Below are 25843 nucleotides of genomic sequence, written 5' to 3'. Positions count from 1 at the left end.
CAGTGAATGTCCCTTTTTTCATTCAGAATTATGCTTAATTTAGCTGGGTATGATATCAACTACAACTGCAGTTCTTTAGCTCTTTGATATGATTATTCCAAGATTAGCAGTCTTTTAAAATAGATACTTCTAGGTCTTCTGTAATTCCAATTGTGGTTCATCATATTTGAATTTTTTTTCCTTGTTGCTCTTAATATTTTCTCCTTAAACTGAAGGTTTTGGAATTTTGCTATGCTATTCCTGTCAGTTTTCATCCTAGGTTCCCTTTCAGGTAGTGAAATTTTTCTATTTCAACCTTGCCCTCTTGTTCTAACACTTCAGGATAATTTTCTTTAATTATGTCTTGTATTGTGTCAATATTCTTTTTTTTGAGCTTAACTTTCAGGTAGCCCTTATGTTTTCTGTTCTTGTTCTGTCCTCCAAATCTTTTTTTTTTGTGAGATATTCCATCTTCTCTTTTATTTTTTCTTTATTTATATTTTGTTTTATTATTTCTTGGTCTCTTATAACCTCACTTGTCCTATTCTAATTTTCAAAGAGTCATTTTATTCTTTAAAATTTTAGATCTCTACCTTTTTCTCTGCAGAACATGGCACATATACCAAAATTGACCATGTACTAGGGCATAAAAACCTTACAATTAAATGTAGAAAGGCAGAAATATTAAATGCATGGTTTTCAGATCATGATGCAATAACAAATTACAAGATTCTGGATATCCTTTTCCAGTTGGTTTACTTTCTTTTTCATAATTTTCTTGTTTTTCTTGGATTGTTCTTATTTTTTTTTTTAGTTTTTCCTCAATCTCTCTTATTTGGTTCTTAAAGTCTTTTTTTTGTTCCTCTGGATTCTTTTCAAGCAAGTGACCAGTTGATATTCTTTGAAGTAGGAGAGGCTTTTTTTGCTTCAGCATCTTCCTCTGAAGACAAAACCCTAGTCTTCTCTATTCTCATTGTAACTGCCTGTGGTTAGGTTTTTTCCCTCCTTTGCCAGTTTATTTTTAAAAAGCAGTGTTTTGTTATAGTCACACCTAGTCCTGCAGTGTGATGCCGTCTCTGATCTCAGGAGGTATGTTCTGGGCTCACTTCTGCACTCCTTTCCCCCTCCAAGCCACAGATGGAACCCTCAGCACACTGTGCTAAATATCATCTCATTCTCTGAGAACCCTCCAGTGACTATAAGCTTCAGTTCTCCCCTCTGGTCTGGAATTAAGATGAGAAAATTATATTGTAAGTGATCCCAAACAGCAGTATCCCTGTGCCACTGTCCCTGCACTACTGGGCATGTGCTATTCCTTCTGGACCAGGGCTTGACTTGGTGTTCCTTAGCACCAGAGTTTCCCTCTCTTCCCTAACTCACATGCCCAACACCCCACACTGTCTGGGAGGTAAAAATTCCTGTGGTTGAGGTGAAGATTACCTCCCAATTGAACTGCTCTGAGGGACTCGAGGGGCTCAAGGGCTTGCCTCTTGCTGATTCAAGAAGCTAGCTTGGAGATAGATGGTTGCACTTCACTCAGCCCAGATCTTTCTTTGGATCATTTCTGGATGTTTCAGAAAGAATACTGTTCTGCTGCAACTTTTGTTTGTTTTTGCCACTTTACTAATGACCTGAGGTTTTTTTTTTTTTTTTTTTTGATGTGTTAGTGGAGGAAATCTGGAGAGCTTAGAATTTTACCTTGATTTTAAAGGACATAATTGGCACTTAGCTTTCAAACTAATCATAGTCTATCAGCCTTTTGGTAAAGGCAATTTCATTTTAGGGATATAATTTATCACACAGAATATTCAAAGTAATGTAGTAACCAGTTATTTTATATTATGGTCTTCTGTATTTGTCATTTTCATTTAGGAAAACATTATCTATCTATCTATCTATCTATCTATCTATCTATCTATCTATCTATCTATCTATCTATTTAAGGCAATGGGGTTAAGTGGCAATTGTTAAGTGTCTGAGGCCACATTTGAACTCAGGTTCTTCTGACTTCAGGGTCGATGCTCTATCCACTGCACCTGGAAAACATCCTTTTTAAATGGAACCGTGATCCATATCTAATTGATAGAGAAGTTATGTACTGGAAATGAAGATTGGTATTCTTTTTCTTCACTTCAAGATTCAACTTAGGTGCCAATTCCTCCATGAAATCTCCTATAGTATCCCTGGCTATGAATAATATTCCACCGACAAATTTCTCAATAAACTTTGAACTTCTTTGCAATTATTACAACTCTGTATTGTGATTACAATTGTATCATGATTTATATTTCCCCACTAATAGATTGTGAATTGAAAGAACTGTCTTTTTTTTTTTAGATTTTTTCAAGGCAATGGGGTTAAGTGGTTTGCCCAAGGCCACACAACTAGGTAATCATTAAGTGTCTGAGGCCAGATTTGAACTCAGGTACTCCTGACTCCAAGGCCAGTGCTCTATCCACTGCGCCACCTAGCTTCCCCAAAAGAACTGTCTTAATTGAAAGAACTGTATCCTGTTTCATGTTAAATCCTCAGCATTTGGTCTTGTACACAATAGACCCTTAATAAAAATTTATTCAACTGTTGACTTTTCACTTTTAATTAGAATTCAGAACATATTCAGAACATGTACCTAAAGGTACAAGTTATGGTTCCTGGCTGTAGTTACTATACTTGATCCTTGTCAATAGAAATCCTCCTGGTACAATAGAAAGTAATAGTTTAAATATTGGGGGAAAATCAAGGAAATTAATTACTGCAGTGGCTGGAATAAATGAAGAAGTGAAAGATTAGGCAATCGAACAACACTAAACAAAATAAATATTTTTTAATCTCTTTGAAATGTATAAAAATATATAATGAATATGAATAATTCTCCAATTACAGAAACAATCAGAATGACCATTTAATCATAAGCATCTCATACATATTAGAACTAGTAATTCCTTTTAAATGATTAAGATTATAAACTTTCCATTCTACAATGTCAAGGACTTAAAGACTACTTAGTTAAGAATTTTATTTTAATGTATATATAATCAGAATTAGTTTTTTTTTCTGTGAAATGACTATTCTAGCTGTTCAATTCAATTTTCTGAATAGTATGTGGATTCTATTTTTCACAGTTTTAAATATAAACTGTCCATGTTTATATTTTCTAAAATCACAGATAGTTCTGTATCTTTGAGATAGAATTTTTATGAATAAAATAATCATAGAAATGGAAGAAAATTTGGAGTTCACTTAATCCAATTTCCATTAGTTCCCTTCTAGAGTATCTCCAGAAGTGGTGATATAACCATTGCTTTATCATTTGTTACATTTTTCTGCCTATACCTTTACTTGTTTTAGTGTTATGGACCCCTCTGGAAATTCTGTGAAGTGTATGTGCATGTATATGATCTCTCTCTCTCTCTCTCTCTCTCTCTCTCTCTCTATATATATATATATATATATAGAGAGAGAGAGAGAGAGAGAGAGAGAGATATCACATATACACACATAGATATACACTTACGTATATATATATATATATATATATATATATATATATATTCTTTTTCAGAATAAAGTTTCTAAGAGATTAAAATCAAATACATTGATTCCAAAGGAAACTAATTATATTGACCTCAGTTTAAGAAGTTCTGACTTAATGGAAACGTGCTATTTTAAGGGAAAGTCTGCTTCCTTTGTATACAGATGCCGATAATTTATGATCTTAGAAAATATCCTGGAGGATTGAAAGGTTAATTGGTTTGCCTAGTCACATATCTAACATGAATTAAAAAGAGGACTTGAACCCAGGTCTAATTCTAGGCCAGGTTCCTCTTTCTACAACATTTCATCACCTCTCTATCTAGAGATTGTAGGATTGAAAAAAAAATTTCCCAAATTAAGACTAAATGTCTTCTAAATCATGCTGAAGAAATACCATTTATGAAATAAAAATTATGCCCAAGAATATGCCAGTGTCCTTTACTTTCAAATACTCAATAAACTAAAATGCTCAAAAATCTATGGATGTGACAAATTTTGTAACTTCATTCAAAAAAAATTTCCAAAACTTTGTATTTCAAATTGAGTATTTTTGCTCTTTAAATCTGTTGCTCATTGTAGCTTCCCAGCAAGGGAACAGAAAAAAATAGAGGTTGTAACAGATTTTGAAAAATCATCAGTTTGATATAGTACAGGGTGCAGTGGATTCTAGGTCTGCTCATCTATTTCATATTCATGAACATATATGATCTATGACAAATGACTTCATATAGCCATGCCTCTGTTTCCTCATTTGTAAAATTAGAGAACTTTTTGGTTGGGTGATGCACATTCCTTCCATTTGACTTAGTCACAGGACATATCTTTTTTTTTTTAGGTTTTTTTTTTTGCAAGGCAAGTGGGGTTAAGTGGCTTGCCCAAGGCCACACAGCTAGGCAATTATTAAGTGTCTGAGGGCGGATTTGAACTCAGGTACTCCTGACTCCAGGGCCTGTGCTCTATCCACTGCACCACCTAGCTGCCCCCAGTCATAGGACATATTTTGAAGATACTTGAAAACAACTATAACAAAGACTCCCAAACAAGGAAATTTCATAACTTTCAGAAACTTATTTCAATATTTAATTATAAGTAAGCTAATTATTGAATTTAGAAAATGCTTATAAGGAAAATATTTGAGGAGAGTTCTTCAATAGGCACTAATTATTAATAAATAGGAGAAACTTTCCACTGGTGAGTCAAAATTGGAAAAGGCAGTTTGAATATGGAAAAAATTCACTTCTGTCTTCATGAACTAGTCAATCAATAAGGATTTGTTAATAATAACAGATATTCATATTTTATTAATTTATTCATTGATGTGAATAATAATAAAAGCACTTTTATATAGTGCTTTAATATTTACAAAGCGCTTTACAAATATTTTCTGATTTGATCCTTACAAGAACCCTGGGAGGTGGGTACTATTATTATTCCCGATTTATAGATAAGAAAACTGAGACTGAGAAAGGTTAATTGAATTGCCCAAGGTAACAAAGATAGTAATTCTCTGACTTTTATTCAGGATTTTTTGACTCCATGTCTAGTGCTCTATCCATTATGCCATTTAGCTGCACTAAAGATCTAAGTACTTATTATGTGCCATATACTCTGTTACATATTGGAGATATTAAAAAAATGTGAAAATAGTTCCTGACCTCAAGGAACTCATATTCTAATGGGAAAGACAATATGCAAGCAATTTTCTACACACATATTTGTATGTACATGTATATACATATATATGTATATATTTATTTATTTAAAGGTAATATTAGAGAGAAGGAACTAGCAGTAAAGAGAAGTGAGAAAAGCTTCCTCCAGAAGATGGGATTTTAATTGAGTCTTAAAGAGAGCAGAGAGATGGAGGTAGAGTTGAAGAGAGAGAATATTATAGGCATGTCACAACCAGTGAAAATACATGGAGTTGAGTATTCAAGTGTGTTATGTGAATATCATTTGAGACCAATGTTGTACATGGAAGGGAATAAAGTGTAATAAGACTAGAAAGTTATTAAGAAGCTGGGTTACAATGACCTAAATAATTTTGTATTTGATTTCAGAGGTAATAGGGAGCCATTGAAATTTGTTCAGTTAGGAAAAGAAGGTGACATGGTCAAATCTGAACTTTAGGGAGGAAACTTTGCTAGCTGAATAGAAGATGGACTAGAATTGTAAAATACAGGGAAACCAACAAGGAGGTTATTGCTCTTTTGGGTATTATGTGATAATGACTTGTACCAGTGTTTGGCAGTTGTCAGAAAAGAGAAAAGGGAATATGTGAGAGAGTTTTAAAAATTAGAATCAATAGGACTTGGAAACATTGTAGGAGGGTGATGAGAAAATCGAGTCCAGGAAGACACTTTTGATATGAATTTGGATGATTGTATAGATGATGGTACATTTGACAAAGAATAAGGAAGGCAAGAATAGGTACAGTTTTGGACATGTTTTGTTTAAATGTCAATGGGACACACTGAGATGTTCAATAGATTTTACAAGGGAGTGTTGGAGTAGACTGTTGGAATGGGATCACACTTGTAGAGTAATGGAGTTTACTTTGGCAAGGAGAAGGCATCTCTTCAAAGGAGAAGATACTGGAGGATGGAATTTGAGAGATATGAAATAGGAAGATGATATATAAGGGAGTTCTTGACAAATGTTCTCAATTTTTTTTCAGTCAAATATAAGACAAGATTTTTCAGCTGAGAGGGTAGAGGGAAGAAGAACCTTGGGATATTTGAGGAGATCTGAAAATTTTAGAAAAGCCACTTTGGTGAGTGTAATTAGAGAGATGTGAAAGGATTGCCTTGTTGCAGTGAGGGCTTAGTTGAAATTTAATAACATAAAGTTGTAGTGGATATAGTATGGTTTGTGATTTCTTTAGCTCTTTTCAGCAGTTTAAGAATAGGAGCAAAGGTGGGATGGTGGGGTGAATATAAGACTGGAGCTTAGTGAGGCAAGACAGATGAAAGAAAAAAGGTGTATGGGACCCAATTGTAGAAGACAATATAGAATTGAACTGATTCTTCAGGAAGTTAATATAGAGAAAGGATGAGAGTATATTATTGCTATTTAGTCATGTCTGACTCTTTGTGATCAGTTTTGAGGTTTTCTTGGTAGAGATACCATCAAGTATTTTCTTCACTTCATTTTACAGATGAGGGAATTGAGGAAACAGTATAGTTACTTGCCCAGTGTCACACAGCTAGTATGTGGCAGAGGTCAGATTAGAACCTAGGGAGATGAATTTTTCTCACTCCAGGTCTGGCCCTATCCATTGTGCCATTTAGTTGCCCCAACTGAGAGTATAGCTAGCACATGGGTGATGACTTGAAAAGAACAGGTGTGGAGAGACTGTAAGTCATAGTGAGGACAAAGAACAGAGTTAGGGATTTTAAGATAGAGTGAAAGGTGGACTGATAAAAGATTATGATCAGATAAAGAAATTTCATAGTTCATGAACATAGGAGAATATTTGTGAGTGATGGTAAGATTTAAAGGTATAACTATTTCATTTTGTTGTTGACATGTGGCATAGGAATAGGTCATGATAAATGAGGAAATTAAAACTCAGAAATTAGCATATTTAATCAATCTGTTCATTGACATATGATATGAGGGCAGGAGTTGGGAAGAAAACTCCTTAGCCTAACACTGATTTTCTTCAGGAAGGAAGGGTAATATCCTGGGCTTCAGAAGACAGAAACTACTGAGAATCTTGATTAGATAATTTGATATTAATTTAATGACCCTCAAAGAAGGAAAAATTACTGAATGATGATGATAGGGGGAGAGTTTGAAAGTGGTAATGGATACCAGTGGTGGTGTGGTAGTGGTGATGGGAAGTAATGAATGAAGTGCAACAGTGCTGTTCTGGAAGTTGCCCAGGATGGAGTTAGATCTTGATGAATACAAGAAGATGCAGGGAATAAGGAAGGAAAAAGTTTAAGATGAAAGCAATTTCCTAACTTTGAAGTGGGTATTTTGCAAAATAGAGTGGAAGGGTAAATAGATGTGCGGTGAGCCATTGGGGGATTTAGGTTGAAGGGCATGGGAGTAAGGATGCAGACAGGAGGGAGGAGAATAGTGTTTGTATAATGACATCTAGGAGTTTAGAATCACTGAGATGGAGAGAATAAAATAACGTGAAAGAATACTTCTTTGCAAGTAAATTGACACCTTTGAACTTCAGTTTCATCTGTATGATGATGACAAGCATATCTGTAAAAACTACCTTATAGAATTGTTGTGTTTCATATGAGATAATGGGTATAGAGTACTTTATGAACTTTAATATACTCTACAAATTATAGTTATTGTTGTCATTCATATTGTTACCATGTGCCAATGGTATTGAAACAAGTTTTCATGGGTAATGTGGTAGCTGGGGATGCAAAAATTAGAAAAATGGAAGATTCGTTCACCCGATTATCTGAATAGTTATTCACCATTAGGAAAATATTAATGCCTAGACCAATCCACTTAATGTCAGTATTCATTTCCCCAACATTTCTTAAGAGTTTCTACCAAGTGGTATGAAGTTCTTCAAGCTGAAAATGAAATGACAAATTTTAAAGAATTCAAGCAGCTTTGTTCACATTTCTAAATGTCAACATAATTAAACTTCTATTCTATTCATTGTTAATATAGCAATTATGCATGTAAAATAATGTGATTAAAAATTCAAATATTTTCCATTTCAAGAGCTGAATTCAAATTATAAAACTTGCTTGAAATAGCCTACAATTGAGGGCAATGTGGAAAAGGAAAACTTTAATTTTTAACTGGAATTAAACAAAATATTATTTCATGCTGATTGCCATTAAATGGGCACATTTCCTGTGAGTGAATTCACAATTCTGTGGTGCATGGAAGGATCATTTTGCCAACTAACTTGAAATTAAGTGAGTGTAGATGTTCTCATTTTCCACTGAATGACTTGAACAGTGTAGTCTTTTGAGTTAGAAGTCAGTCCGCAATATTTGTAGAGAATTTCAGGAATTTGAACATATGCATACATGGAAAGCTTATACAATACTGATGTTTAAATAACAATGTATAAATGAGGGATATAAAGGATTTAAAATGAACTGCAAAGGATATCAGACTAGGACTGCCTTTCTCAAAATTCCTTGGGAAGCAAGAATGACTCTTTATCTTTATCTTCATCGTCATCATCATCTAACTTTTATCTATCTGCCTACCTATCTATTATCTATCTATCTATCTATCTATCTATCTATCTATCTATCTATCTATCTATCTATCTATCTATCTATCTATATCTGTGGTCATTTAATCCTGTTAACCTCAGTTTCTTCATCTATAAAATGAACAGGAGAAGGAAATGGTATGCCATTCCAGAATTTTTGCTAAGAAAATCCCAGATTTAATCTTGATGAATCAGACATGATTGAAACACTCAAAAGCAATAGATCTATCTTTTCCCATGCCTTTGTACATCCTATTCCCTATATCTGGAATGTTCTTCACCCTCATCTTTATTTCTTAAACTCTTTTGGTTTTTTGTTTTTTTTCATGTATAGTAATAGCAGCAGCAGTAGCAGCAGTAACAGCAGTTGGTATGGGCTCTCCCTCCTCTTTTAATGTGTGTATAGATCATTGATAACTTCTCATCTTGTTTGATTTTTGTCTTGGTCCTTCACATAGGAAGCTCCACAGAGAAGCTAATCAAAATATTAGAGGACTTTCTCTGGCTATTTAAAAATTATTCAGCATTCAGTTTATTTTTCTGTTATCTTTTGTAATTATCATATGAACACTTAACCATCTTTTCTTATCATACTTTTTCTAATGATAGTATTTTACACTACTTCTCATATATATATATATATATGAATTATCATTAGTAATCTATTGTAGTTTATTTATATCCATTGTGCATCTTTCCAACTGTCCTATCTGCAACTTTGATCCTTTTGTAGTTTTGTTGTTCAGTTGTGTCTGACTCTTCATGACCCCGTTTGGGATTTTCTTGAGGGTTGCTATTTCCTTCTCCAGTTCATTTTACAGAAGAGGGAACTGAGGCAAACAGGATAAGTGATTTGCTCAAGGTCATATAGCTGGGAAGAGTCTGAGGTCAGATTTGAACTAAGAAAGACGAGTCTTCACTCTCTATCCATGGCACCACATTGCTGTCCACTCTTATGTAGATAAATTTGCTAATAAATTCATTTATAGTCTACTCTGATGCCTCATCATTGTGTGAAGCTGACTTTGGTATCTCAAAGACTAGCTAAGGAACTTGAGGTCAAGCTCTGGCAAGATAAAAAGTTCTGAGCATGGGTCTGATGACAGACTTCCATGGAAGGAACAGCCTAGCTAATTGTTAAGAGGCTTCCCTGGATATTTGGTTACAAATGATGAAATATATTTTTTGACTATTGCAACTCATGAAACAAATATAGAGGTTATTATTTAATGGAAAAAGGACATATTAATAAGACAAAGGATTTAATAAAAAAGGATTTAGTACTGAAATATCTCATGGAAATTGGGCAACTAGGTGGTCTAGTAGATAGAGCATTGGAACTGGAGTCAGAAAATCTGTATCTTCTGACCAGGTACTTACTAACTTTGTGACTCTAGGCAAGTCACTTATTCCTTTCTGCCTCAGTTTGCTCATCTACAAAATGAGCTGGAAAAGGAAATGACAAACCACTCCAGCATCTTTGCAAGAAAACACCAAATGGGGCCATGAAGAATCAGAATCAGACATGAATGAATCAAATTAATAACAATAAAATGAAAAATAGTATTCAGTGACTACAAAGTATTATCTACCTTAAAGTGTCATGATGAAATTCATGTTGTTAACCATATACATAAATGTAAACTTCAAGTAATACAATCTCTCTGATCCTCAGTTCCCTCATTTGCAATGTGGGAATAATAACAATAGTTGACATGCCTTTCTGCAGTCTCTTCTAGTTCTTGGCTTACTTATGATTTCAACAATGAGGTAAATCTACATTATAATTAGCCAGTCTTATGGACTACTACTGAAGAGGGAATTTCAAAGGTTGGAAATGATGTGGAAAAGTGCTATGAAAATGAGTTTGCAACACACAATCTCAGACTTGTAAGGAATGTCAGCAGCCAACTCAGTCCTTACATGAAAAAAGAATGCTCCCCACAACTTTCTTACAAGGAGTCAGGAATTGTTCAAATTGCTCAAATATTTCCTATGAGGGGAAAATTCACCACTAGCTTAGGTAGTCTGTCATCCTGTTGGGAGGCTCTAGTAGTTAGGAAGTTTTTCTTGACATTTAGCTTAAATTTGCCCCTTTGCAATTTCTACCTATGGATTTGCCCTCTGGAATCAAAAAGAACATGGCCAATCCCTCTATTATAGGATAACCTTCAAAATACTTGAAAATAGCAATTCTGTTCTGCCTATTCCCACTCTCCTTACTCTTTTTAGTCTAACCACTCCCTGTTACTTTGTAAATAAAGAAAAAAGGATCTATAAAAAAGGATTAAACTAATCGGAATCTTTTACTGAAAATCTAAAATGAATAAAATTTAAGTGCTACATGAAGAGTTTAGATTATAAGGAAGATTTTTGTGACTGAATATTGTTGTAAATGGACAAAGGTTATATAATAAGCTGAAAGAAATGTATTTTAAAATAGTATATATTATTATCTGACAGGCATGGCTCTGCCTGAAGTCAGAGGAACAGCCTTTAGGATCTCTCAGGTTCCCCTTTCAGTCTCCATATGGCTTTCCCTAGCCCATATGGTTCTCAATGCCTACAAGAAGAGTAAGAAGTAACATAATTACCACTTTATGTAAATTAGTAGCTATTATCAATAAAGATTAGGAAATATTATACACCTGGGTAGTAGCCAGGAGTACATTTTGCCTTTATTAAGCTTATAGTAAGAGGAAATAGGCATAACATATGAGAGAAGAAAATGAGGTTCTATACAAAGAAAAGCCAGGTAGGTTATAGAAACTTTTCTGAAGTCTTTAGAAATAAAAAAAAGTTAAATACTTGGAATAGGTTAAGTCAAATCCTGCTGAGCAACACAGAAGTAGATGAGCTAATCTCTCAAAGACCCTTCTAACATGATGATTCTGTGATTTGGTAATTTTATTCTAGACCAAATACCCAAAGAGCTATTTCTACATATGATCAAGCTTACCTGATTAGCCCATCTGAGCACATAATATCTTTCCATTGGAAGCACTTATTTGTACTTGTTTAGGATCATAGTGGATTGAAACTACATTAATAATTTTTAGGATCAGTCTAAGGCCCTGTCAGACTTGGTGGGAGACTGAGGGGCTAAAAGGCCACCGAAATTGGTTTAGTTTAATGACATAGTTGTGATGAATGTAAAGTCCAAGAGACACAGGTTTTGGATAATTAACCAAATTATTAATTAGTCTAGGAAATGTCAAATTGATAGTCAATGGACTCCACCATGGAGCTTCCTGAATGCTTAAATACCTTTAGAAAAAGAGGTGCCCCCTCAGGTAGAAATTAATCCTGATTAGTGAACAATTAATGAGGCATAGACTTTTAAATAAGGAGGTAGGCTAAAAGTTTGCTGCTGCTGAAAAAGTGTTTTGATCTTAAGACTCATCCATCTCCAACAATTTGGATAAAGGGATACATCTCTATTCAGATCATTCAGGTTGCTTTTCTCCTTCATAAGCTTGGTCCCCCTGGACTCTTGGATTCCTTGGACAATGATATGGGCTCAATGGTTTGGGGCTGAAATGCACCTAAAGTAGATACTGTTTAAAATATAAACAAAAGTAAAGTCTCCTAATTGAGTCTCCTGCCCAAGATCAAGAAGATGTTCCCAGAGAATTAGGCCAGTCTTAACTATTAAATATTAACTAAAGGACAACTTCAGAGACAAGTTGAATTATTTACAAGGTTTGGTCCCTAAATGAGGGGGAAAAAAGGAAAAAGAACACCTCTAGCCTAATTGAATAATTGTTTATTAATATATTATAGAAATAATCATTTCCCTTTATTAAAGATACATATATTCACTTTGCTTAGTGTACCAACAACACTAGGGTAATCCTTACATTTTTATAACATTGTTAGAAGGAAGTCCTTGGATAAATTATGGATCAAATAATGTAACCTGAAACAAAATTACACACAGAAAAGCATGATAGAAGGTTTGCTCATTAAAGGTGTCATTACTGTTTCCATGGTTAGCTGACCTTAGATGAAATTATGACATAGAATTCATATGAGATATCTCTCCTTCAATTAAAAAAAATACCAAAGCAGTCAGGTAATATAGTGAATAGTGTTGGAGTCAGGAAGATCTGAATGCTAATCCTAATTTAGATACTTGCTCTGTGACCCTAGGCAAGTCACTTATACTTTGAGGTTGTTATTTTTTTTAAATATGTAAAGTGGGTATAATAATAGCACCTAAATGACAAGTTTGTTGCAAAAATAAAATAGATAATATAGATTAAGCATTTTAAGGAAATGAACTATATAAATGTTAGTTACTATTATTATTCAGTGTCTCTTCCAATCTCCTTTCATGGATTTTCATACTTCATCAGATTGCTTATAATGGAGATCTCAGCAGCTCTCATGACTTTACCATCTCCTTGCTGAGATCAAATTTTCCTCTTCTGCCCGAATCTCTCTGCTGCTCTCCTCTCTTGCATCTCCAATTGCCCTTTCGATGTCTCAAACTGAATGAGCAGCTGATATTTTAAACTCAATATGTCTAAAGTGGAACTCATTATCTGCCCCCCTGCAAGATCTCTCCCCTCCCCACCCCCCACTATCTTCCATATTACTATAGAGGGCAACACTAGTCTTCCAGTTCTTTAGGTCCCTAAACTAAGTCATCCTGGACTCTCTCAGTCCTTCTGAATTCATACTACTACTAAGGATTTTCCCTTTGCAGCATCTCTAGGATGTGTGCCTTTCTTTCCTCTGACACCACCACCATTCTGGTGGAGGCCCCTAATCACCTCACACTTGGACTATTGGAAAAGTCTCCTGGTGGAACTACCTGCTTTAAGTCTCTCCCCTTTCCAATTCATCCTCCATTTTCTCAAGTAATATCCTACAGGACTTTTCACATCTCTCCCACTCAATAACTTTCAATTGACACAGGGAAAAGATGTAGAGAATTATGAATGTAGAAATTGGATGGAGATATAAATTGACTATCACCTACTCTTGAGATGTAAATTGATTAGAAGTAGAGAATTATGAATGTAACAGAAACAAAATTTGTAATCTTAAATCTTGTTAAATTGGGTGGAGATCCCCATTCTTGATGTAAATCAACTACCATTGATTCATTGTCCTGATCTCTTTAGACTTCACCCTCTACCTAATTCTGGGACCAGTAAGGGGAAAGGGAGTTCACCTTTTCCCCTCTGGATGAGAGGCAAGACATAAAAACCTGGGCTGGACTCCACTCAGAGCTTCCAGTCTTCTCTGACTTGCTGTTTTTTTTTTTTTTATTGTATTTCTTTACCTACCATTTTCTTATGTATTGTAAATTCTTTTTTAATAAATCTCTGTCTTTTTTCCAAAACCTGCATTCCTGAGTCTGGGTTGCGATTCATCACGAGGCAGAACTGAACCCAAGAAACAGGCCAATGGCTACATAATGGCGAGACAGCCAGGAGAAAATTCTCTGCCCAGAATTGTGAAACTGGATTGAGCTCTATAGATGAGAGAAGCACACTCCTTTTTTTTTTTAGCTCCTAGATTTTTAGAAAAGTAGGAAAATTATTGGACTTCAAGCCCTCCTTCTATGTTTCCGTTTTTCCCAGAAAACAAAAAAAAGTTGAGTTTTGTGGGTAGTCAGCTAAAGTGTGGCATCTGACATGGCCCATACACTGATCCTATGTGATATTTCACAGTAGCCCTTATGTGGGCCTGCCCTGTGTTGTTCCCACTGACCGGAGAAGGCAAATACCCCACTGTGGAATGAGGGTTGTTAAGGGAGGATGTTTGGCATATTTCCAATTGAAATATTTGCCTACTTATAAACTGACAGAGAATTAAAACATGGGGAAAAAACTTGGTACCAAAGACTCCCATCCCCTAGCTGTGTGCTAGATCCTTGAAAGGAATTAGATTTGATTAGCAAAATACCTGAGCTCCTGGAAATTATCTTTGGGTGGAAATTTCTCTCTCTCTTTGAAATTCTCTTTCTCTTTGAAATGCTCTTTCTCATTCCCTGCCACCCCTACCCTTTGTAGAAGGAGTGGGGAGGGAGAAGGAAAAAATCATCCGTTTTAGAACTTAGAAACTCAAACCTATGTCTCAGATGGTTTGTGTGTGTGTGTGTGTATGTGTGTGTAAAATTCAGATCTAAAATAGTTACAGTTATCTGAGTTAAATATTACTCCTTTTAGTTTGAATTGAATTTAATTGCTTAAAAGGTCTAATTTTAAGTAATTAATGAAGTTGGGATCTGAGCCTATCCCCTTATACCATTTGAAAGTTTTTAAGTGGCAAAGTTTATGAAATGATTTCAGCTGTGAGCTAAGCCTTGTTAAACTAATATTGATTGAAGGCTGTATTCAACTTATGTTAATTGAGACTTTAAGGTTTAGTAAATGTAGACTTCCTGCCCTCAAGAGGCTTTGAAAAAGGAGGGAAGACCTTTGATAGGAAAAAGGTCACCACCTTGTATTTAGAAAAAAAACTGAGAGCTAAATGGGAGTAATTTAGTCACTTTTGAAAGTTTTCTAACAAGTCTTGAGAATTTATATGTGTTACTAAGAAGGAAAATATAATTGGGAATAAATTGTATGACAAGGAATTTGGGAATATTGAATTATATATAATATATTTACTGATTTCTCTTGGGAAAGAAATATTTCACTAAATTTTGTAATCTGATTTGTTATATGTTATATCGATATTGATAATTGTCAACAATCTCATAAGGTCTTTTGTCTTTTATCACGTTTATGGAAGGGAGTATATATTGTTAATTGAAAATAAGAAAATGTATTAACATTGTCTAATATTTATAGCATTTTGATTTTGTTCTAAGGGGAATGAGATGTTTAAATAAGAATCATGTTCAATGTAAAATTAATAATGTATGCTTAATTTTAAAGAAGTCAAGAATATGGACTTTCTCATGACTGAACATAATAATTGTGTGGTCCCTCTAAGGTAACTTATGGATGAAAAGGATATATTTATCAGTTATGTAATATTCTTTTTTAACTTCAAAGAAATCATATTTACTGTGTTTGGTTTTCTTGTGAACCTGTACGCTATTTGAATACTGCAATGTTAAAGCCTGGAATTAACACGTGATTGCTTTGAAGGGGTGCTAAAAGTAATATCACAAATTATGACCCCCTTCTGGGATCCATCTGTGGATTCATGTATAATATAATTATGGAAATATTATTTTGTAAAATTTAATAATTCGTGTTGCTAATTGACTTGAATGCCTGGTTATTTTTTCTATTGTTTTATTGCATTGGAATCAATAGCACATGTAGAAATTTAAGGTTACCTAACATGATCTAATGTTTTTTTTTAAGAATTCTGAAAATAATAATTTGTATTCTGAAGATGGTTAGTAGTTAAAAGTTTATGTATAGAAGTTTCTAGCTCTTTCTCTCTCTCTCTATGTGTGTGTGTGTGTGTGTGTGTGTGTGTGTGTATGTATGTAAACTGGGACTAATCTGTGTTAATTGGCTTTTGAGGGTAAAGCACCAATGTAACATGAGGAAGATAAAATAATGATGATAATTTGATATTTCTCTGTGGCAATCTCTAGCCAATTGTTATGTGAGAAGTATGGAGATGATGGGCAATCTTCTAGCCAAAAGGAGACATTTAGTTATTTCACACACAGCTAATAACTAAATGGGTTCATTGCAAAAAGTGAATTTTATAAAAAAATTATGAATTAGGATTATTGTGTTTTTTATATCTCAATCTGTTTCTTGCATTTCATTTACAGCACTGTCCTTAAGTACATGAGCAACAATTGAATTATGATTTTTTCCTCTGGATCTCTTATACCAAATTACAGCCTGGCACACTCTCCTTAGTGCTTAAGCCACCTGAAGCTCTGGTTATAGGTAATTGCTATATTATCTGCCTGACATCAGGTATGTTAAAATAGAAAGACAATATGCCAATGAAGTCATTTAGCCCTATGGGATCTGGTGTTAAATGCTGCAGATGGAGTAAGTGACCCTTGAAAGAATGGTCCTAGCCTCAACTTGGGTAGGATTCTCTTAAAGGAATCCCTCACCTATTCATCGAAAAGGATTGTCTGTGTGACTTCATAAGGGAACATGTCCTCATGTCCCTCTCTGCTCTGTAATAGCGAATTGCTGTGATCATTCCAGGTGCATCATAATTAAATATGAGAGTGAGGCATTGGAACTCTATCTTCTAAATTTTAAATAATTGTCAAGTATTTTTTGTCTTGGCCTTTTAACCTAGGATGTGACTTTTTACCACAAGTTCCCTTAAGGAAAAGAAATATCAGTATGTCTGCTTATATCAGGACAATGCTATTGGTCTATTTTTAATTGCTTTAAAAGAGAGATCCATTCTTCAACTACAATCTTTGTTCATTCTGAACATGGCCAAAGCGAAATATAAAATTTTGTTGAAAATTACTTTTTAGACACATGAAGTTTTAAAATGCTTTTATAGTACATTTGTTTACACCATTTTTGAGCTTTTGTTTATAATTTATGTGGCATTCATCAATGATTCTGTGTTATATTGGAACCCATGTTCTTATAAAAGGTATTTTGATACTGGCTTAGGATCATAAATTATAACTCTTGCCCCTTATAAACCTTCTTGTTTTTTTCCCTAATTATTGGACCTCTGTTAAATAGCCTTCTCTGTTACAATATCTCTGGTTTTTGCTTGCTCATTTTTTTCCCTTGAGTTTTGCTTCTCTAGCTGTAAATGTCCAAGACCAGCCTCTGCAGGATGCTAACCAGCTGTCACAGCCAATCATTCTCTGGACCCTGCCTTAATGAAGTCCTTGCTAAATGGATTCTAAAACACCTAGAAGAATCTAGGTCCTGAATAATTTGAGGGGGGGAATGATACAGGGGAAAGATGAAGAGAATTATGAATGTAGAAATTGGGTAGAGATGTACATTGACTACCAGTTACTCTTGAGATGTAAACTGACTAGAAGTAGAGAATTATGAATGTAACTGAAACAAACTTTGTAATCTTAAATCTTGTCAAATTGGATGGAGATGCCCATTCTTGATGTAAATTGACTACCATTGATTCATTGTTTAATGTAAAATTTGTATCCTAATCTCTTTAGGCTTCACCCTCTACCTAATTGTAGGTCCAGTAAGGGGAAGAGAGCTCACCTTTTGCCCTCTGGAAGAGAGGCAAGACACAGAAACCTGGGTTGGACTTCACTCAGGGCCGCCAGTCTTCTCTGAATTATTGGTCCAGTCAAGTGCTACTTGATGGGTCTTTTGTCTCCATCTTTCTTTACCTACCATTTTCTTATGTGTTTTAACTTTTTTAAATAAATTTTTATTTTCTTTCTACCCTTGTTTTCTTGATTCTGAATAATGATACCTCATATGCAGAACTGAACTCAGTAGCCAGAGGCTACACAATAACTTCCTGTTGTTTCTAGGATCAAAAACAAAATTCTTTATTTGACATTGAAAGTCATTGATAACTTAACCCTTTTCCATGTTTCCAGTCTTCTTATATCTTACTCTTTTTATACTTTATACTTACTATCCTTTACCTTATACTTTTTGACCCAGTGACACTGGCTGCCAGACTGTAGCATGAACAAGCTACTTCCTCTCTTGTCACCAGGCATTTTCCCTTGCTGTTGTTCATGTCTGGAATGTTATCTTTCTTCAACTCTACCTACTGCATTTAAGTCCTAACTAAAATTCCATTTATTAGAAGCCTTTCTCAACCCATCTTCATTCTAATGACTTCTCTCTATAATTTTATTGCCTATTTGTTCTATATATGGCTTGCTTTGTGAATATTTATTTCCATGATCTCCCCCCCCCCTTGTACTGTAAATTCCTTGAGGGCAGGGAAGTCTTTTGATTCTTTTTTTGTATCTCCAGCACTTAGCACATAGTAGGTGCTTAAGAGATGCCTATAAATTGATTAATGACATATTGATGTCTGACTTTTGAGGGCCAAACATAGTTGTGATTCAATAAGGCTCATCTGGGCCAGTTAGGTGTTACAGTGGATAGATCACTGGATCTGAAGTCAGGAAGACTCATAATCCTGAGTTAAAATCTGCCCTCAGATACTTACTAACTGGGTGACCCTGGGTAAGTCACTTTACCCTGTTTGCCTCAGTTTCCTCTTCTATCAAAGGATCTGGAGAAGGAAATATCAAACCACCCCAGTATCTTTGCCAAGAATACTACAAATGAGATCACAAAAAGTTGGGCACAACTGAAAAAAAATAAGGTTTATCTACCCTCTTTTAAAGTTGGGAACCTCATCAAACATTTTCTGTCCCATCTCCCATTTCCTCAGGGCTCTAATTTTAAAGGTCAATTCATAAAAAAGTTAAAATATTAATGGATTAAACTATACTATTTCTCATAAGAAATAGATCTGCATTTTTTAAAAGGGGATATATCAAAGGAGAAAGGTTTTTGGAATACCTTTCAGGTCACATCATATTTAACTGTATCAAAGTTTACCAACCACATAAACAGAGTTTATATTTTTATTTACCTGAAAGCTTTCATCTCAGGTGACAGTGGGTGGATTTTTGTAAAACTTTGCTCTTGTCAACTAAGGAAGCTTTAGAAGGCTAGATATGTAGCAGAAAGCTGGTTTGAAACAGTGAAAGTCTGAATAACAAATACAGTGAAAATTTCAAAGGCCTGTGGCCCAGGGATTTACTAGAAGTTTTGCTTTAGCGAATAAAACAGAAAGACTTTATAATCACAACTACAGAACTAAGAATGCCAGAGAGTACCTTAGAGGATATTAAATACAATTTAATCTTTAATAAACAACAGTCCAAAAACATCCCCCATCCCCCTGCCCCATTCCCCCAGCTGTCTTTCAATATACAACAAATCCACTAAACTTTCATTCAGCCTTTGCTTTCTACTGAGTGAACCTACTCCCTTTTGAGACAATCCATTCCATTTTTATCACTGTTTAGTCATTTCGCTTGTGCCTGACTCTTCATGACCTTATTTGGGTTTTCTTGGCAAAAATATTGAAGTAGATTTCTTTTTTTGTTGTTGTTTTTGCAAGGCAATGTGGTTAAGTGGCTTGCACAAGGACACACAGCTAGGAAATTATTAAGTGTCTGAGGTGGGATTTGAACTCAGGTACTTCTAACTCCAGGGCCGGTGCTCTATCCACTGCACCACCTAACGTCCCCTGAAGTAGTTTTGTTTTGTTTGTTTTTTTAGGGTTTTTTTTTTTTTGCAAGGCAAATGGGGTTAAGTGGCTTGCCCAAGGCCACGCAGCTAGGTAATTATTAAGTGTCTGAGACCAGATTTGAACCCAGGTACTCCTGACTCCAAGGCTGGTGCTTTATCCATTAAGCCACCTAGCGGCCCCGAACTACCTAGCCGCCCTGTGAAGTAGTTTTGAAAACAATTTCTTCTCCAACTCATTTTATGGATGAGGAAATGGAGGAAAAATAAGTTAAGGGACTTGCCCAAGTTCATACACCTAAGTGTGGCCAGATTTGAATCCAAAAAGAAGAGTCTTCCAGATTCTAGGACCCACATTCTTTATCCAATATGCCCCCTAGTTACAATATTAGTTTTCTAGTTTTAGTTAGCTCTAATTATTATAGAAGTCTTTCCTTTCATTAAGTCTACCTTTCACAGTTTTTGATTTCAGCCTATGGCTTCTAGTTTTACTAACTGGGGCCAAATAGAAAAGAAAAATTCATATTTAATTCATATGACAGCCCTTCAAATCCCCAATTTATCAAATCCCCAGTTAAAATTTATCTTCTCCATGGTAAAGCAACTATTCCAGTTCTATTAACCAGTTCTCAACCCATGATTTTAAAGTCCTTCACTATACTAGTCACTTGTAATATGGTGCCTAGAACTAAATCTGATAGTTCTTTTTATTTATTTATTTATTTTTCCAACTACATGTAAAGATAGTTTTCAATATTCTTCTCTCCCTTGCCTCCCTCCCCCTTTCCCTTCCCCTTCCCTTGACAGTGACTAATCTATCATAGGTTATACATGTACAACTATGTTAAACATATATATATATCCATATTCTTCATGTTGTGAAAAAAGGAATCAGAACAAAAGGGGAAAACAAACTATGAGAGGGGAAAATCCATGAAGCAAAAATCAAATTTAAAAAAGGAAAATATTATGCTTTGGTCTGCATTTAGACTCCATGGGTCTTTCTCTGAATGTGGATGGTATTTTCTATCACAAGTCCTTTAGAGTTGTCTTTGATCAGTATGCTGCTGAGAGAGCTAAATCTATCATCATAACCTATCATTGCACAATGTTGCTGTCTATGTGTACAGAGTTCTTCTGGTTCTGCTCACCTTAATAGCATTAGTTCATGTAAGTCTTTCCAGGTTTTTCTGAAGTTTGCCCATTCATAATTTCTTACAGAACAATAGTACTCCATCACATTCATATACCACAATTTATTGTGCCATTCCCCAATTGATGGGCATCACTTCAATTCTGGTCCACTACAAAAAGAGCTACTATGAATAATTTTGTACATACACATGATAGTTCTGATGCAGTTTAACCAGATCAGAGCATCCCTTTGGTCCTGGATACTATATTTCTATTAGGATGTTCTAAGATCACCTTAGTTTTGACTTGTGCTTCATCCTTAGGACTCACATTGAGCTTGCATTAAACTTCCAGATTATTATCAGCTGATCTATTGACTAACCACATTGTTCCCAACTGGTACTGAAAACTTTATATTTCTCTACATTAAATTGCATCATTTTAGGTGTGGCTCAATCTTCTAGCCTGCTAAGAAGATCTCTTTAGATTCTGACTTTGTAATGTACTGTTAATTATTCTTCCAGTGCTATGCCTTGTGCAAAATTTTAAACAATGCCATTTATACATTTGGGCCAAACACAGAACTGAGATATTAATGATGAATCAGTCTAAACTCTGGTCATTTTCTTTATGGCATGCCATTCTTTCCACTTTCAAAGAACTTCCATCTCTGGTCTGGCCTTCTTCTTCACTTTGCTACCAACTCTCCTCAGGTCATTTCTTTCAAGGCTGATAGCCTGGTGCTTTCTCTCTTTCTTTCCTCCTCCCTGTATCCTCCTAGTTCCTTCGAGCTTCCAAAGCTAAGAACTGTGCTGCATTGTTTTTGGAGGGAGCATGTCAACCTTCTTCAGGCCTATCACAATTCCAGTAACATTCCAGAGCAAAGTTCCCTTCCCAGTCTACTGGTCCTCATTGTATGTATTGCTTTCATTAGACTCTATGCCCTAATCATGGTCTTTGCATCTTGTACTTGTATCCCCAAGTTTGGCATATATTAAAAAAAAAACTTTCATTCATTCAGGGTAGGTAGATGGTACAGTGGTTAGAATGCTTGGCCTGGAGTCAGGAAGACATTTTCCAGAGTTCAAAACTGGCCACAAATATTTCCTAGCTATGTGACTTTGAGCAAGTTGTTTAATCCTGTTTGCCTCAATTTCCTCATCTACACAATGCAATCCATTCTCTTTGTCAAGAAAACCCCCAAAGTGATCATGAAGTGTCAGACATGACTGAGAAACAACCGAACAACAGCTTTTCCATTTTATTTGCATTATTGAACTTGCCACCTCACCTTATCTCTAGAAAAACAACAATTCATTTTGTCAAATGTTTTTCTAAAATCTAGGTAAATTTTAGCATTCCAACCTCACAGATTTACAGCTCTAGTAAACCCGTCAAACTGGATATTAGATTTTTCTGGAAACACTTGTTTTAGATAAAGTTATCCTGGCTCTTATGCCCATTATTTCTATGACTCCATTCAGAAATGCTTAGGATGTGATGATATCATTTAAAGGAAAATTAGCAGTCTTATTTGTTTTCTTATAAGTTTTTCTATTATAATCTCATTTACATTATTCAATTTTTGTCAATCCTGAACATGTTTTTCAATAGGTAGTGCTAAACAAAATTTTCAGTTTAAATTATTACAAATTTTAGAGAGGTTTTACAGTATTTTTTTCATAGATTTATTTTTGTGCATAATACTTACAATCCAGAGCTTTTAACTAACACAATTACATTGTTTTATAGTTAGTACCTAGAGGAAGATTTAGGTTTCAGATGCAAATCAAGTAGAAAGGGTTATCACTTCCTAAGCTGTTACTTCCCTTACTACTTCTCCCTCCCCTAATCTTAATTAGCAGAGTGATTTTTGTCAAATAAATAGTATGACTCAAGGAGCGCTAAGAGCACTCTGAATTTCTTGTAATTCTGCCTCTGTTGATCCAGGGCAGTAGTCTCTTGGGTATAGGGAGCTCTCTGTACTTATGTACATCAGTAACTTGTACAATTTAGAGAGTTGCTTCAAGCATGAGAGATTGCCCACAGTTGAGACTTGTTAGAGGCAGGACCTGAATTTGGTTAGTCCTGGTTTAGAGTCCTGGCTTAGAGTTCTGCCTTCTACCTACCACCCATGCGATTTTTCTAAATTCGAAATACCCAGGAAGTTTTTTTTCATCAGTCTACTCACTTAACAATGTCAGTTAAATGATGTTTTTTAAATAGTCACTGGTGTGGATTTACCATTAGGTCTGTTAAATTGATGGGACTTGGTGAAGACAGGTTTTCCTCTCTGGAGACTCATTTCTTTTCACTTGGACCACTATAACTAGGGAACTATAAATGGGGAAAGGCTAAGATAGTTTTTCAAGTCTAGTCTAGTTTTCAGGAAGCCTTTCTTCTTGTCTTGATCAGCATTTTCTAGAACAATGATAATTAACCCAAATAGTATTGTGATGACAGACAATTTAGCTTAAAAATTCCCAGTTTTCAGGGCATTAACTCATTTTAGAAATGGGAAGGTTACCGCTTCTTAGACCATTAACTTCCTGTATTGACAAAGGCAGTAGCAAAGAGCAGCATTGTCCTGGGGCAGCATGGAGCTCACTTATTCTTTATCAACATTTCTATGCACAGCAGGACACTTGGCTGAGTCAGAGAAGGGGGGAGTAGGGACCACATGGGATGCTTCCCTGTAGCCTCCATATTGTTCAAGAGAAAGGATGTCATACAAGAAGAAATTTCAGAGGGGTTAGTTTTGGTTCTTTTCTTTCTTCCCACCACTCCTCAAATTCCTTTTGCCCCCACTCAAGCCCTTCAGAATGACAGCTTCGTTTTTTGCATTCAAACATATTGATGTGAATTTAGAAATTGAATTGCTTAAGCAGGAAAGAAAGAAAATGCTGCCATTATAGACTTAAAAAACCATCAGAGTCCTCTAAAAAAATCAGAAATTATCTTTCAGCCTTGCTGATATTTTACATTTTACATTTCACAGGTTAACTAGAAGCATCTGTGAGGTAAAATTGGCATTAAAAATCCTTCAAACTTTTAAAAATAGGTTATTATTCTAATGGTATTCTCATTCAGAAAGCAGAATTATAAAGCACTTCTTACCTCATCAGAGCCAGATCCAAAAATCAGCAAGTCAAAAGGTATTGCTGCAACCATATCAATCAGGAACCAGCCTTTGAAGTAGTGAATTGCAATTTTGGCTGGATCACTTACCACTTCTTCATTCTGGTTTACATAGGTTGTTCGAAAGTTTATTAGAATATCTATGATAAACATAATATCCACAATCAAGTCTACCACATTGAGGGGGCTGCAAGAATAACCACACTCTCTTCTCTTCTGTTCTTCTCTGTCATTCAGGAGAAAGGCTGCAGAATAAGGGGTAAATATAGCAGTGTATATGACCAGCAACAGGATAAGCCAGTCCCAGACAGCTTTGAAAGGACTATAGTGCAATATAGTAAACTTGTTGATCCGAGGTGTTTGTAGTTTATATTCTGGCAAGACATCAGCTCCTAAGGATAGAACCTAAGAACAGGAAAGAAAGAAATATATTTTGTAAAATATTATTTAGGTTGGTGAGACAGTAAAAAAAAATCTGTTAAATGAGTAATAATAAGATCATTTGTTGTTACTATTAAGCTATGGAATTTCAGCATGCAGAGTCTTAGAGCTATTTGAGATGGTGAAAAGGCAAGTCACTTGTCTAAGTTCCTGTCAGAGAGAATTTTTTCTTTCAGGTCTTCTAAACTTCCAAGACCTACCCTCTATCCATTAAGCCAAACTATTTCTCAATAGAATCAGCTATTTAGAACTGGAAGGAAATTTATTCCTTAAGAAAACAAGGGTGGGGGGAATGTTAATAATGCAGGTTAAAATTAAAAGTTTGTTGTGAGAGAGCCTACTGTTAACCTTTTACCTACACACTACTGATCTTAGAGGTCATCCAGTTGAATCTTCCCACTTTACAAATGAAGAAGATGAAGCCAGGAAGGTTTAGTTCCCCCCCCCCCCACCATGTATTAAATAAGTGGAAAAGGCAGTAGATAATCAGATTTCTAAAGTAAGCATACTCTCCACTGAACTATATTCAACATTGAATTTCACTTAGAAATACATATAGAGACATTTTCAAGATTAATAATAAAAATCCAATAGATTTGGGCTAGTTCTATTTCATAAGAGTAAAAAGGCAACTTTCTCAAATACTCTATGAAAAAAACATAAATAACAAATGTTACCATTTAGATGAAAAAGAGCTTTTGGGGGACTAATTGCAATTCTGTTAGGTAAATGTTCAATTTTGAGTCATAAACAATCTGATTCATGAATAAAATAGCCTAAGAAATTAAGAAACACAATAGAAAAGCATCTTGGGATCTCAGGTCACAAATTTTAGTTATCACTTAACAATTAAATTTTAATTAATAAAATGTATTTAACCAAAGCCTTCAATTTACTAGATTCTTTCCACTCTCCATATATATATATATATATATATATATATATATATGTATACATATATATATATATATATATATATACACACACACACACACACACACACACACACACATATATATATATGTATATATATATATATATATATGTATGTATATCCCATTTTGCATATGGAAGAGCCAAAATGAAAAGGATAATTTCACAGTTGGGAATTGATTTGATTTATTTGTTTAATGGGAAAGGTCTTGAAAGTTATATACTGAGATCAATATCCATTTAACCTCTGATCTGGCAAAGGAGATACATATCTACCAAGTCTTACCGA

At 34.8% G+C, this 25843-nt stretch overlaps 1 protein-coding gene and 1 long non-coding RNA gene across 3 annotated transcripts in view; one reads left to right on the top strand and one right to left on the bottom strand.

Annotated features, from left to right (window-relative positions):
• KCNH7 (potassium voltage-gated channel subfamily H member 7) overlaps positions 1 to 25843 on the bottom strand; it is a 625928-nt gene that overhangs the window by 103480 nt on the left and 496605 nt on the right. The window contains exon 7 of the mRNA XM_074215839.1: positions 24160 to 24585. Within this exon, the coding sequence (XP_074071940.1) occupies positions 24160 to 24585 (426 nt within the window). The remainder of the gene's footprint in view (positions 1 to 24159; positions 24586 to 25843) is intronic.
• The window catches only part of LOC141507830 (uncharacterized), a 355670-nt gene that overhangs the window by 17563 nt on the left and 312264 nt on the right, over positions 1 to 25843 (top strand). The window lies entirely within an intron of this gene.

Source organism: Macrotis lagotis, chromosome 1 (assembly GCF_037893015.1).
Source record: "Macrotis lagotis isolate mMagLag1 chromosome 1, bilby.v1.9.chrom.fasta, whole genome shotgun sequence".
Classification (NCBI taxonomy): domain Eukaryota; kingdom Metazoa; phylum Chordata; class Mammalia; order Peramelemorphia; family Peramelidae; genus Macrotis; species Macrotis lagotis.
This window is presented reverse-complemented; position numbering and strand designations above follow the sequence as displayed.